At 36.5% G+C, this 16,459-nt stretch overlaps 1 protein-coding gene across 1 annotated transcript in view; it reads right to left on the reverse strand.

Moving 5' to 3' along the window:
• The window catches only part of CNTNAP4 (contactin associated protein family member 4), a 205,594-nt gene extending 200,602 nt beyond the window's left edge, over positions 1–4,992 (reverse strand). The window contains exons 1-2 of the mRNA XM_050716536.1: positions 4,989–4,992; positions 4,413–4,523 (exon numbers count right to left, since the gene is read on the reverse strand). Coding sequence (XP_050572493.1) covers positions 4,413–4,523; positions 4,989–4,992 — 115 coding nt within the window. The remainder of the gene's footprint in view (positions 1–4,412; positions 4,524–4,988) is intronic.
• Positions 4,993–16,459: the final 11,467 nt, after the last annotated feature.

Genomic DNA, 16,459 nt, shown 5'->3' on the forward strand with positions numbered 1-16,459 from the left:
CAATTTTCATTAATACAAAAGCTTATTCAAAACAGGTTGCACATCAAATTTGTACACTGGGATAATCCAGTTAAGTTAGGATATTCCTTCTTCGCTACACAGTTTCTGTCTGTGAGTACATAGCAGATCATCATCATTACCCACTCTAAGTGAAGAGCAAGTTCAAGCAAGTGAAGCAAGTTCGAGCAAGTTCACCTGATGAAAAAAAACACATACGAGTCTGTGGGGCCTGATGACATGCATCCCAGGGTCCTGAAGGAATTGGCTGATGTAGTTGCCAAGCCTCTCTCAATCATATTTGAAAAGTCGTGGCAGTGAGGTGAAGTCCCTGGTGACTGGAAAAAGGAAAATGTCAGTCCCATTTTAAAAAAAGGCAGAAAGTGGATCTGGGGAACTACAGACTGGTGAACCTCACCTCTGTGCCTGGCAAGATCATTCAATAAATCCTCCTGGAAGCAATATCAAGGCACATGCAGGACAAAGAGGTGATCCAGGACAACCAGCACGACTTCACCAAGGCTAAATCACGCATGACTAATCTGGTGGCTTTCAACAATGGAGAGACTGCGTCAGTTGACAAAGGAAGACAGACTGATGTCATCTACCTGGACTTCTGAAAGGCCTTTGTCATGGTCTCACATGACATCCTGGACACCAAATTGGAGAGATACAGATTTGATGGGTGGACTATTCAGTGGATAAGGAATTGGTTTGAAGGTCATACCTAGAAAGTGGTAGTCAATGGCTCTATATCTAAGTGGAGGCTGGTGACAAGCGGTGTCCTTCAGGGGTCTGTCCTGGGAGCAGTACTGTTTAATAGCTTTATCAATGACATAGACAGTGGGATTGAGTGCACCTTCAGCATGTTTGCAGATGACACCAAGCTGAGTGGTGCAGTTGATATGATAGAAGGAAAGGATGACATCCAAAGGGACCTGGAGAACCATAAGTGGTCCCATGTGAACCACATGAGGTTCAATAAGTCTAAATGCATCTGCACCTGGGCCAGAGCAATCTGGGACATGAGCACAGACTGGGAGAAAAACTCATTGAGACCAGCCCTGCAGAGAAGGATTTGGGAGTTCTGATGGATCAAAAGCTCAACAGAGTGTACTTGCAGCCCAGAAGGCCAGTTGTATCCTGGGCTGCACCAAAAGAGGAGTGGCCAGTATGAAAAGGGAGGTGATTGTGTCCCCTTCTATTCTGCCCTACTGATGCCCCGCTTGGAGTACTGTGTTCAGGTCTGGTGCCCCCAGCACAAGAAGGATGTGGATCTGTTAAAATGGGTCCAGAGGAGGGCCATGAAGATGATCAAGGGGCTGGAGCACCTCTCTCATGAAGAAAGGCTGAGAGTTGGTGCTGTTCAACCTAAAGAAGAGAAGGCTCTGGGCAACCTCACTGCAGCTTTTCAATACTTCAAGTGAGTTTCTGAAAAAAGTGGAGAGCAACTATTTGCTCAGTCAGATAATGACAAGACAAGGGGGAATGGTTTTAAACTAAAAGAGGGGAGATTCAGATTAGAGGTTAGGAGGAAATTCTTCACTCAGATGGTGGTGAGGCACTGGAACAGGTTGCCCAGAGAAGTAGTGGATGCCCCATCCCTGGAGGTGTTCAAAACCAGGTTAGATGAGGCCCTGAACAACCTGATCTAGTGGGTGGCATCCCTGACTATGGCGGGGGTGGGGGGGGGGCGGTGGAACATAAAATCATCATAGAATGGCTTGGGTTGGAAGAGACCTTAAAGATCATCTAGTCCCACCCCTAGTTCCATCTAGTACTTTGTCTCCACTGCTCCTACACAGCCACTCTCTCCCCCTGCTCCAACATGAGGTCCCTCTCATGGGATACAATCCTTCCTGAACTGATCCTGCATGGGCTTCCTACAGGCAGCAGCTCTTCAAGAATTGTTCCAGATATGGGTCTGTATCACAGGATCCATTCATCAGGAACAAACTGCTCCAGCACGGGTCCCCCACAGGCAGCAGCTCCTGCCAGATCACCAGCTCCTGCGTGGTCTACTCTCCATGGGCTACAGGTCTGACCTGGAGCCTCCCTCCAGCAGGGGTTCTCCACTGGCCACAGCCTCCTTCAGGTCAGATCTGCATGCTCCACCACGGGTTCCTCCACAGGCTGCAGCGTGGAGATCTGCTCTGCTGTGGTACACCATGGTCAGCAAGGGGACAGCCTGGTCCACCAGGGGCCTCTCTACAGGTGGCAGCAGAACTTCTGCTATGTTGCCTGGAACACCTCCTGCCCTCCTTCTGCACTGACCTGGGTGTCTGCAAAGCTGTTTCTCACTCCTCACTCTCTCAGCTGCTGTGGTGCAGCAGTTTTTTCCCTTTCTTGAATCTGCTCTCAGAGATGTGAAAACAACACCATTTATTGGTTCAGCTCTGGGCAGCAGTGGGTCCCATATTGGAGCTGGCTGAAACTGGTGCTTACCTAACATGGGGCGGCTTCTGTACTATTCTCTCAGAGGCCTCCCCAGCAGTCCCTGCTACCAAAGCCTTGCCACATAAACTAAATACAACAGGTTTATTTGAATGGCGCTAAATAACCAGTACAGTTCTTATTGTCTGTATTAATGCTGAGTTATTAAGGTTAGATTGTGATCTAAGACATCACATGTTAAGCGTGTTTTCTTTACCTCTGAACTAATTTCTTCATTTCCTCATGGATAATAATTAAACAGAAGTCAGTGTCCCCAGCAACTCATTCTTAGAAAAGCCAGTATAGTAGTTTCAGCCAATTTTTGCTCTTGTTCTCAGTTTACTTTTGTCAGAAAGTTGAGCTTTAAAATGTCCTTGAACAGTCTACACTTGGGTCATAGCTTACAAACAACAGACATGATTCAAAACAGTAACATATGCTCTTGGATATCTAAACCAAATTCATTTCAACCTGAAGTTTAGCTGTTTTGCCATAACTTTAAAACAGAATATTATTTTTAGGTATGTCATCAGTGGGATTTTATTTACCAATAATATATATTACCAGATTTTAATAATATCCTTCCTAAAGATATTTATTCATCCTCAGCATTAGCACTTTGATGTTAAGACCAAGAACCTCATTGGTATGGTGAGAAAAAAATAAAAATAAAAAAAAAATGGAAATCTTATGTAATTGACAGGAATAACTGAGCTCCTGGACACTTGGCTAATGAAGCTGACTATTGAGATTTCTCAGTATTTCAAAGTTAATTCAAACAATTTAATCTTTTTAATGTTAAGTGTAGTTACATTTGTCTTTAATGTGACTTTTGAACTCATTATAAAATAGACCACCAACACAGCACAAAGTTTAACGTGATGCATCTTGACAGTTTAAATTCCTTTTTTTTTCTTTCTTTTTTTTTTTTTGTCGGAATTTATATCAGCAAACAGATACTGTACGAACCTTCAGAAGAGATGTCTTTCACAGAGGAAAAATAATGTCTTTTGTCATTAGGAACAGAAAACGTGTCTACACTACTTAGAAGAAATTCTTCATTCATTCATTCATTCATTCAAGTGTAATAGAAAATGTCTAACAAACTTTAAGGGCATTTAACAAAAGAAAAAATATCTTATAATTGTTCTGAAATTTTTAGTCTAAAGTGACTGAAACTGTACGTTTAATTAGTAAATCAGAAAAAAAATTGGAGGTGATATTGTGCTGTCAGCACATTAATGTAATATAACTAATAACTTAATAGCAAGGTTTCCTTTCCTTTACTAAAAATTTGGACCATATGATAGTTAAATATTTTCCCACGGTCTCAGTGAATAATAAAATAATAGATTCAGTGAAAAAATGAAATTACAATAATTAGGATCTTAAATTTCCAAGAAAAATATAAAACATTTTCTAAAACCTATTTTCTAAATATCTAATCCTATCTTTCCAACTGGAATATGCATTTATCTCTAATTCCTTACATAAAGACATGAAATTACACTCATATCTTTGCATTTCTTCTGTTTCTCCTCTATGAGAAAAGAGATTATTTGCATTATTTTATTCTATTTTATTTTGCTTAGAAACAAAAGTGTTTTAAAAAGATGTTTTTGGAATAGGCACAAATATATGTCCAAAGCTGTCTACATTTAATGCTAGAAAATCACATGAAGATTTCAGATTCATTCATGAAGAATCCCTTACATGAAAATTAGTAAAATCTTCACAAAATTTTGCCACAAAGAAAACTAAATGTAGTGAGTTATTTGAGATTAAATGTTTTACCTTTCCACTCTCCTTAAAATAACAAATGTTAGTCTCTCCTGCCTCAGTATCCCCAAACACACTCACTACGCACCATTTCCACTTTGTACACAGGTAAGAAAATGCTGTAATTTTATTTTATTTTATTTTATTTTATTTTATTTTATTTATAAAAAGCAAACATCAATCAACCAATACTGTGCACTCACCCTCTCTTCGATTGAGCCTTGCAAATCCAGGGCTGTGACTGCTAGACAGCTCTGATGAACTACTGAATGATGACTGAGGCAAACCAGACACCAACTGATCATCACAATTATCTGTCAGTGAAAAATATCAAGTTTAGGTTAGTGAAGTGAACACGCACTTACTGGAACTGTAACTGATAGAACAACAGTAAAATATTTGAATTAAACCTGTATCTGATAAAAGCACGTCTCAAAACATTTTCCATTTCTCTAAGTAAAATATAAGTATCTGTACTTAGGCAGCACTTCCCCTTCCCTCCCCGCCCCCCTCCATTTTTTTTATTTATTTTTTTTTCCAATGAGGATATAAGGGTATAATTTGCTATGTTCTTCAACTGGCTGTAGTTACCCAATTTTAACCTAACTTCTGAGATTATAATAATCAATGGTCCACAGCTCACTCATTTATATGGATAGGATCTAACACCTTGTAGCCTTGATTTGAATAGCATGAAACCATAACCTTATCACAAGACCTTTATTTCCTTTACAATAAAATAATAATAATAAAATTAAATTAAAAAAACATCATCACACCCATTTTAAGACTTGTTAGAATGACAAATTGGAAAATCTTTTGCTTTGTTAATGCTATGAGTTTGATAAAGATGCAGCACAAAATCATTAGCACACAGTTATCAACATGAAAGTCCTAACACCAGACAGAATGAAACCTGAGTTATTTGGAAAAACAAAGAAACAAACAAACAAACAAAAAAACTTAACTGTAGTTCACAATCAATGGTGCACAAACAAGCAAATGTTAATCAACACTTTGGATGTTAAATGCCTCTCCAGCTCAGTTACTATCCAGGGCATGCCTTCATTCTCCATTTAAATTTGCAAAATGTAAATTGAGAATCAATATATTTTCTAATTTTATAAAGAAGACAAACTTTAAAACACTAGATACGTAAGCAAGCCTTTCTATTTCTATACTGTGTTGGCATCTGTTGATTAGATAATGTGGGGAAATTATGTAAATTATTAGTCTTTATGAAATGGTTGTTTTCAGGACAAACATTCTCTGAATGTAAATGCTAAGGGAAAACTCATAGGTGAGCTCTTTTTCTACAAAGCCTTCTTTCTGTCTACCAGGTTCCCACTGTCAAAATCATGAATGAGAATTAATACATCTTTTCCTGACTCAGATAATTGTTTCTGTTGATTCATTATCAATATTTCTAATTAGCAGCAATCCTTTTAAATAAATGGCTCCAGGGGCTGGGCTTTTTTTTTTTTTTTTTTTTTTTTTTTTTTTATCACTTTCAAATACCTATTATTTTTCAGGTTGGTTCATTTGGTTCTCTAAGCAAAACTCTTTCTAAGGAGAAGGTCTGATGCTGTCCATGGCTGCTTCAGTTAGAAATCTTAAATCATACACATAACGTCCAGTCTCCACAAACAAGAGGCTACATTACTTGGTCTTGATAAGCTTACAGCTTACATACACCACCCTTTTACCAAATTCAGTGTAACTGAATTGAATGTGAAAGGAACAAGCGAAATAAGAATTTGTATTCATAAGTGTGTTTCCTCCTCTATTCTTCCATAATACAAACTGCAGCATTTTATAACTACTCTTTAATGTCTATCCACAAACTCATTTTTAACCTCATTATCCACAGATGAGATTTATAGTAATGAAAGGCTAGATTTATAGTAGTGAAAGGCTATGATGTTAGGGAGAAATTGTCCAGCTGGAAACACAGAAGAAGGAAAGGGAAAGGGAAAGGGAAAGGGAAAGGGAAAGGGAAAGGGAAAGGGAAAGGGAAAGGGAAAGGGAAAGGGAAAGGGAAAGGGAAAGGGAAAGGGAAAGGGAAAGGGAAAGGGAAAGGGAAAGGGAAAGGGAAAGGGAAAGGGAAAGGGCTAGTAGTTTCCTTTCAAAGAGAAGAGTCATTGTGAAATAGGCTTTGCTAGGGTTGCAGGAAGGGAAGGAAGATATTGCACAGCTTCTTTTCAAAGAGAAGAATCACTGTGAAATAGGCGCTGCTATGGTTGGTTAATGCAGTGGTTAATGCAGTATATTGACACAAGTTGTAACAGCTGTTATTAAAAAAATATATTTAGTTAAATAGAATGGGACAGAGGATTTTTTTGTTTCTGGGAACAAGATATGAAAATATGCAGTAAAACTGGTTTAAATATATAAAGAAATGAAGAATGTGAAAATATAGGGAGAGGGATATATAAACAAAATAATGTCTGTTTCATCAACAAATAGTAAAAGTTGCAAAAGTAACATAAGCCTTTCATTTCACCATAATCATAGTGCAGATTAATCAAATTTATAAAGAACCTGAGGTATTTTACAGGTGTAAAACAATATATGTTGCATGTACAAAGTATGCCTATCATTTCTGCTCCAGCTACCAAAGCTATCTCATTAACCAAATTCAAACTAAACCAAGAAATTTTATGTACAAAATATTTATGTAAGAAAACTTACATAGATCATCGTACCGTATGATCTACAACAGATGTTGCTTAGAAATATTATCATATAGTTAAGCAATTATTTCATTCATGTTTATAACACTAGGGCTTGTAAAATAAATTTTGGAAGCAACTTCTTAAATAGTAGTAGTAGTAGTAGTAGTAGTAGTAATAACGTGTACAAAACAAGTGATGCACAATGCAATTGCTCACCACCCGCTGACCGATGCCCAGCCTATCCCCGAGCAGCCGGCCCCCCCACCCCAGCTAGCCACCCCTATATATTGTTTAGCATGACGTCAGATGGTATGGAATACCCCTTTGGCCAGGTTAGGTCAGCTGTCCTGGGTCTGTCCCCTCCCAGATCCTGCTGCACCCCTAGCCTGCCCGCTGGCAGGACAGAGCGAGAAGCTGAAAAGTCCTTGGCTTGGTGTAAGCACTGCTCTGCAACAATTAAAACATCAGCATGTTATCAACACTCTTCTCATCCTAATTCAAAACATAGCACCCTACCAGCTACTAGGAGGAAAATCAACTCTGTCCTACCTGAAACCAGGACATATTCATAATTGTCTAGGAAATGAATGTATTAAATTGAGGTATTCACTTTATTCAAAATCTTGTTTAATTCAAATTAAAGCATCCCAATGCCACAGCGTGCACAAATTAACATTATAATTTCATTTATTTAACTTTTTAATGAGATTAATTCCAGCAATTATATATATTTATATATATATGTATATATTTAAATATTTGATTTTCTTAAAATTTAGTTTACTCCAAACTTTTTCAATACTACAAAAAACTACCAATTTCTCAATAACCTACTGAACTTCTGGTAAAGCATGACATAGGAAAGAAGGAAAAAGATTGTAGTTGTTGACCTCCTTAAAACACTATTTATTTCTTTGGCATTTTCAATGACCTAAACAAAATATAGAATCATAGAATACAGTCACAGAATCTTTAAGGTTGGAAAAGACCTCCAAGATCAGCTGGTCTAACCATCCAGCTGCCACCAATATTGCCCACTAAACCATGTCCCTAAGTACCACATCTACCCTTTCCTTAAACACCCCCAGGTACAGTGACTCCACCATCTTCATAGGCAACCCGTTCCAAAACTTAACCACTCTTTCTGAGAAGAAATGTCTCCTAATATCCAATCTGAATCTTCCCTGGCACAACTTGAGGGCCATTCCCTCCAGTCTTGTCTCTTGTTATCTGCAATAAGAGGACAACCTTCAGCTCCCCACACCTTACTTTCAGGTAGTCGTAGAGAGCAATAAGGTCTTCCCTGAGCTTCTTCTTCTCCAGCATAAACAATCCCAGTTCCCTCAGCCTCTCCTCATAGGACTTGTATTCCAGACCCTTAACCAGCTTCATAGTCTTTCTCTGGACATGCTCCAGGGCCTCAATATCTTGCAGTGAGGGTTCCAAAGCTGAACACAGTACTCTGTGGCCTCAACAGAGCTGAGTACCGCGGGATGACCTTCCTGGTTCTGCTGGCTACATTATTCCTGATACAAGCCAGGATGCTATTGACCTTCTTTGCCACCTGGGCACACTGTTGAAAGCAGAATATTAAAAGTTTTAATATTAACAACAAACAAATCAGCTGACACAGTGAGACACATGAAAATCAAAACAACAACAAAACAGCAAAAAACAAATTAATGAAAGAATGTTTTCTCAATTTTGGAAAACTAATCACATAATCTTCCGATAAGTAGACTAACTACGCACAACTGGAAATGCAGCCTTACTGGAATAGATAGGAAGAAATAATAACTCTGGAATCTCTAGGAAATTGATTAATATTCATATTTCCTGTGTAAGTGAAGCTGCAGTGCTAAGGAAGGTTAAAATTTGATGCTATCGACACATTTCAATTTGTATAAAAGAATATCTATGATGAAAAAAATAGTAATTTAAAGGAGGGAAGAGCTTAAAAATGGAAGGCATGTCATGTTCTATCAATAGGACAAGTACTTGCTAAAACCTTAGGGGAAGAAAAAAAAAAAAAAAAAAAGTGCCACAAAAACCACCCTTCAGTAAACCAGGCTCCATAGTTTATAACTATGATTCAGTAATAGACTTTAAAGGGTTCCTGTTTCTATTACTATGAAGTTCAAATTGCCTTGAGACTGTCTATTGTTTTCAACAGAAGAAAATAGTTAATTTTGCCTAAGAGTGGGCATGTATTTCATTTTACTTAACAGAATCTTTAACTGTGGTAATTTAGTCTGAGGTACATGTGCAAGCCTTAGTTCCAAAAGATTCATTGAATTTAATGGGATTCATATGACACAAGTAAAAAGAGATGTGCCCCTCTTCCTCTATTTGCTGAGAGGTATTGACTGTAAAGCTGATCCTGGTTATGGTGAGCTTTTCCTCAGTAAGGATAAAAATGAGGAGAAGTCAAAAATGAGGTTGATAGATTTACAGACAATTAGATCAGGTTAGCTGCAGGTCTTCTACCTACACAATATATAAAGTCACTTAGCATGAAACTGGCCTATGGCTGCTGTTACTATTACATATGCCTTCCCTTGCATTTGTTTCATGACCAGGGATAAACTATTTTTGCCCAGAGGGCACTTCATCTTCAGTCTTCTACTGTCTGTAGCTAAAAGTGGCTAGAAAAAAAGTGACTAGAATACAAGTGACCAGAAAAGTTGCACTGTTTAGTGTATACTTTTATGAGGTTCTTGAAGCTGTTCATAGCCACTAGCCTTCCCCTTTTTCACTCCTCATTTCATTTTGTGGAAGATTTTAAGTCATTTTCATATATCTCATTTGAACTGCATACAAGAGCTATCAGAGCTTATTCATTTTGCTGAGGTTTTCTAAACATTTTCAGCTACTTACTACTTTGAAAAATATTAAGCCTTCAAGAAAAATCACTTCTGGTGACCAGCTCAGGCTATTTATTTATTTATTTAATTTTTTTATATGACTTTTTATCAGTAGATTTCAGCTATTTCTTGTAGTGAGGTAGAAAGAGAAGGAGTGGAGCTGAATGCCCAAGATTATTAAAAATAAATAAATAAATAAATACATACATACATAAATAAACAAACAAACCAGAAGAAAAAAAGGGGTTGTAACTGTTTGGTTTTGGAGCTTTTATGACAGGTAAAAAATTACCTCTAAATGAAAAGAATGATTTAGCAAGGAGATAATCTTCAAGGCAACACTGATTTTTTTCTTGTGTTTGATACAAAATCTTATAGTTTCACTCTTCTATAGCCTGACAAATTTTTTAGCTTTTACAGACTGTAGTTCACACAAATTCAGCACAGAATTCTGAGACTTAGCAATTAATTATGCTTAATATGTTATTTGCATCAGACATGTGATGTTTACTGTAATGCTATGTTTCCTTCAAGGAGACATTCAGACTTAACTGCTGATATTTCAAGATAAAGAAGAATCTAGAATGGGAAGTGAGCACAAGAAACCAATTTTCCTCTGCTAGATACTTCTTATTCACTTTAAAGACATACAGAAAAATACATTAATTAACCAAGTATTCTGTAGTAGCATTTTTATATCATCTTGTTTGAGATGCAAATGCAAGAAAGTAGAAGGGCTTACCTTCTACTAAATAGACAACTATCTTCTCTATTTTATCTTAAAGACACAGTTCTTATCAAATCAGTCAAAACTAGACAGATCAAGTAGAAAACATTATAAAACATCGGCAATATATGGAAGTGGGGATCTTATGGATATTTGCCTTTTTTTTTTTTAAAAAAAAACTCAGTTTTATATTTTATAATTAATATTTCTACTATTAGAATCATAGAATCATTAAGGTTGGAAAAGACCTTCAAGAATATCTGGTCCAACCATCACCCTCTAAATACTACCATACTACCAATGTCACCCACTAAACCATGTCCCTAAGCACCATGTCCAACCTTTCCTTGAACACTCCCAGGGACGATGATGTCACCAGTTCCCTGGGCAACTCATTCTAATGTTTGACTACTCTTTCTGAGAAGAAATGTGTCTTAATTTCTGGACTAAACCTCCCTTGGCACAACTGAAGATCTTTCACCGTTGTGTTTTTGTTTGTTTGTTTTGCCTTTGTATTTTATTATTATTATTTTTGTTTGTTTGTTTATTGCCAACAAGTTTTGTCAGGGATCCTGGCAACACAGAGTAGTAAAGCTTTTTAATATTAAAAACAAGTAATATAATATTTATCTTAACTATCCACCAGTATGTTTCAAAAGTGTTAATAAGTATGTGCTTACAAGTAAAAAATGTAATTCAGTGTAACATAGGTAACAACATAAGTTATAAAACATAATAGTATACACTATGAATTATATACATATACATATGTATACATATACATATAAGTATACAACATACACATTATATATATACATTATAGCATACAATACATAATATGAAGCTTTTTTTTTTTTAATGTGTGGCAATAAAATAGAAGATTTGTAGGGAGAATAAAGCAAAACATATATAATAAAGGATCTAAAATAAATGCTTATAATTTAAAATTCAAATATTCAGTACTGTGGAGAATAAACAATTTTTATTATCAGTATTGATTTTTTTTTTCCCAGGTAGGTGTGCTGTTTCTGAAAATTAATTTTATAACAACATGAAATGTCATTTTCCATGAATTATATGAATTCCATGTATTACATACTTTCATTGGATTATTGAATCGTAAAATCATAGAATATCCAAGTTGGAAATCTTCTCTGATTTTGAGTTACTCCCATCCACCTCCACACACAAATTTTCCTATTTTAAATTCAGAATAGTTTATTAATTACATTTTTTCAGCTTTCATTTGTTGTCTTGATATCTTGTAAAAGTTTTGTAAAAATATCTTTACCAAACATAACAGTAGTTCAAATAAATAGCAGGAGAAAAAAAAAAAAAAAAAGTCCTTTTCCTTTCTTCTAAGCTAACAGACATAGAATGCAAGCACAAGTGGGGAGGGCTCTTTTTTTGTTGTTGTTGTTTTGTTTTTTAATAATAGTTTTAACTTTGATTTTATTAAATCAAACTTTGTCACAGGTAGAGAATTTCCATTAGATTGCATTTAACCCAGCAAGTAAGCTTCCTGTACTTAGAAAAGGAAAGAAGAAAACTTTTTATTCAAGGCAAAATATATACTGGTTCAGAGTTTCAAACATGTTCAGAGTTTCAAACAGTGGTGCAATTGCCTAAAGTAACTAAGAAAATAAAACTAATATTCACATTTTAAATAAAATGTACAGCATTGAAGAGGCTTTCAGGGTAGGGAGTAGCTGCATTACCTGAGCGTTCCCTAGGCTTCCAACCTTAGATGCTATTGCACTGGGGGAACCTGGTGTGCTGACTCTAAGGAACAGTACGGAGCGTAGAGTGGAGTGGAGACACCACGGCTAGGCTCTGTGACCAGGTGGGTACTCGACTGTTCTTGTGCACACTGAGACCGATAAGCCACACTTTTTGCTACCCTGAGCCAACAACCTTTCATGTTTTGACAAATGCTGTACTCTAGTGTACTTTTGCTCATTATAATATCATTATAATACTAAAACACACCTCCATCCCAAAAGCTACCCACCTCCAAGGTGTGACCACCCCTCACTGAGCATGCGCTCTGAATTTCTCGGAGCCTATTCCTTTAAATGGAGACGGGAAAACTTTTCACCAATGGTAACTAAGATATGCTTGACTAGAGTCACTTAAGCTCCACCTAAAAGACAGAAAATAATATAAATTGGCCTAAGAGAGAGGGGATGTTAGGGAAGATACCATTGTCAGGGGAGATACTATTACAAGGGAATATACCATCACGATTGGACCTCCTGACTCCTGGGATCAGTCGACAGGCTGAGCCTCTCTTCCCGCCCCACTGGGATGCCTTTGGGTGAGATTTGAACACTTGTTTATACTGTGTGTCTCCGCGGAAACTTTGAGATCTCTAGAGTCTTTGTGCCTTTTAACGTGTTCATTTCCAGGCTGCTCACCTGTCTATTTCATGCATGCTACCGTGCCTTTGCAGACAGTAAATTACCGCTGGCAATCCAAAGAACCTGTGTACCTGTTGCTGTAATAAATTGCACTTAACTGCATTGTTCCTAGCTGTGATAGTTCTCATTGAAGGTGACTAGAGTAAGGGTGGTTATACGTTATTGGTGAATCCGTGACCGTGGTAGTTCAGTGCTCTGAATCTGACCAGACCCATATCAGGTAATGCGTTATTGGTGAAACTGTGATTGTGATAGTTCAGTACCCTGAATTTGACCAGACCCATAACGGTTAATTGGCTACACCCCTTAATGCAACACAAACAATATTCAAATGTTTCTGTTTCAGACAGTAAAAATCAATGTCTTGAAAAATCGTACAATCCACATATCTGTAAATGAAATTAACAGAAATGAAGGAAATTCATATGCAAGCAAATTCTATCATCTGTCTGTGAGACAGCCACCTTTTTAATAATGCTACACACATAAGTTCCTCATGTTTGGAAAGAGAATATGTGCTTTAATAATAATATGATACAGAGATATATATTATGTTACATTATGTTATGTTACATTATGCTCTTATGTTATAACATTCATATCATATCATATCATCATATATCTTTTATATTATATTATATCATATTATGTTATATTATATTATATCGTGTTATATTATATTATATCATATCATCTATCACATCATATCCTATCATATTATGTATTATTATGTTTTGTTATATGTTATATTGTAATTATTATGCGTATATGAACAATAATAATGTACAGAGAAACTCACAGGCTACTGTCTTTTCCCATCTGTTAATCACTGTACATTCTCTTGAATTAGACCTTTACAAAAAGGTTGCTCTTGTCTGAAGTCTGTCAGATGCAACCCACACCTTATTGCAAAACGATGCAACAAGGAATCCCCTCAATTTCACTTTCTGTTACAGTTCTACAGGTGTGTATCCCTACTGTTTCACAGTCGGCTTCTTACCAAGACAAACCAAGTATTATATATTAAGGCATTCACTGTAAAACTAAAGTAAAAGACCATTGAGTGGAAACGTTATTGATGATCTTTCTCATCTACAGATCTGATTATATTTTAACGGATATATTTTAGCAGATATCTGATTATATTTTAACAGATATTTTAACATGTTTGCAGGACAAAATTCCGACAAGGTGGGGTTAAGGAGAGGGAACAATGTTTAGGGAAAGATGATTATTGATAAGAATGTCTAAGCTGTAAAATTTAGTACTTATAAATATTTACTTTTGCATTATTATCGCTACATTATAACAAAATATTTCCTTGCAAGACAATAGTAAGTGTTTTTTTTATTTTATTTCTCTTACACAGGTACCAGAAGTGTACTTATTGTTTAGGAGAGAAGTATAGCTACGTCATTCTGCATCACACTGGATTCAGGACAATTCTTGTCGGTGATTGCATCACAGCTAAAGGTAAGGTAATTTTAAAAATATCTCTGACAATATCAATTACAACTGTTAAATACGGTTATGAGATTGTTTAACAATGCTAATATCTTTACAACTACAAAAGCGCTTGCCTTCCATTCCCAAATTGTAGGCTTCAGAGGAAGCAACAATAACATCAAAGCCCTTCTGGCAGGTATCACAGTGATACAATATACAAACAATTAATTTGGATGGAAAAAAAAAAAAAAAAAAAAAGAGAGAATCTCCAAGGTGGAGATTAAAAACAAAGCATGACACTAGTGACTTCCATTGAAGTGAAAGACAGGGAAGTAACTAGTGCTCTGGCCTTGACCATCACCTCCATAGGCCCTGCTCTGCCTGAAAGCACCTAGTAGAAGCAATGAAACTCAAGTTCTCTAAATGTGCTGACAGCAATACATATAAAATCCTTATTATGGTCCTGTATATAAGTAAATAAATAAATTAAAAATAAACTAATAATAAGTAGGAGATAAAATGAGAGAGTGCATTCACTTATTAATTTCAGGATTAAAAGGAACAACATCAAGTTGATTCCATAAAAAATATACTATAAAATTTGTCACAGAAACAGAATGGGAAGGTTATCATTCATATATACACCCAGACTAGACATATTTTGTAAGTTTTTAAATTCATTTTTTTCCTAATTTTATAAATTTAGGAATCATTACTGTTAGGAAATAACATCTTATTTCAAAGATAAGATTTTAAAGATAAGATCTTAAGCCTAACTTCAGATGTAAGCCTTTGGATTTTATCTTTTCTCCACATGAAAGAAAAGTCTGTCATCACTATCAGTTTTCCAACTGCATTTTATACAGATAGTGATCAAGTCACCTCTTCAATTCTTTAATAAGTCAGATTCTTTTGGTCTTATTCTCTGAGACTCATTTTCCAACCATTGCACCACTTTGCAGGATTACTTTGAACTCTGCAAAGATTTGAATATTTTTCTTGAAGATAAGCTACTGGAAGAGAAACCAGTAGTAGAGGTCAGTGTTGGGCATAGAAAGCAAATTTATTCCCAGTTTCTACTTGCTATTTCATTTGTTCAGTTATTTTCATGTACTGAGATGTATTTGGGTTTAGTATGGGTTTATGAAAGGCAGTCATACTTGGCTAACTTGATCTCTATGACATGTTTAGTGGATGAGGGAAAGGCTGTGGATGTTGTCTTGCTAGAATTAGAAAAGCTTTTGACACCATTTCCCACAGCATTCTTCTGGAGAAACTGGCTGCTCATGGTGTGCTTGTGTATGCTTTGCCAGGTAAAACTGGCTGGCTGGCTAGGCCAAAGAGTTGTGGTGAATGAAGTTGAATCCACTTGGAGGCCAGTCACAAGTCCCTGTTGGAGGCTCAGTCGCAAGGCTCTGGTGAGGCCCCACCTTAAATAGTTTCAGTTTTGCCTCTCACTACCTCACTACCAGAAGGACATCAAGGTGCTACAGTGTGTCCAAAGAAGGGCAGTGAAGTTGGTGAAGTGTCTAAAGAGGAAGTCTTATGAGGAGAGGTTGAGGGAACTGGGCTTATTTAGCCTAGAGAAAAGAAGTCTAGGGATACCCTATCACTCTCTACAACTACTTCAAAGGAGGTTGTAGCTGGGTGTGGGTTCGTCTCTTCTTCCAAGCACCAACTGATAAGACAAGAGGAAATGTCCTCAAGTTGTGCCAGGGGAGGTTTAGATTGGCTATTAGCACAAAAAAAAAAAAAAAAAAAATCACTGAAAAGGCTGTGAAGTGTTGGAACAGGCTGCCCAAGGAAGTGGTTGAGTCACCATCTCTGAAGGTATTTAAAAGACATGTAGATGTGGTGCTGACAGACATGGTTTAGTGGTTGACTTTGCAATACTAGGTTAACAGTTAAACTTGATGATCTAACAATTCCTTTCCAACCTTTCTATGATTCTATCATTCTGTGATTCTATGATAGATTTGACAGATTTCAAATTAATGAATCATTTACTCCTTGAGTATCAATGAAAGCGTTAAGCTCAATTGATCTGAACACTGATGTGAAACCTGAAGTTCTGTGGTATACTTAAACCCATTTACTATTAGACTAGTATTTCTTTAT

The sequence above is a fragment of the Cygnus atratus genome, chromosome Z (assembly GCF_013377495.2).
Source record: "Cygnus atratus isolate AKBS03 ecotype Queensland, Australia chromosome Z, CAtr_DNAZoo_HiC_assembly, whole genome shotgun sequence".
NCBI lineage: Eukaryota > Metazoa > Chordata > Aves > Anseriformes > Anatidae > Cygnus > Cygnus atratus.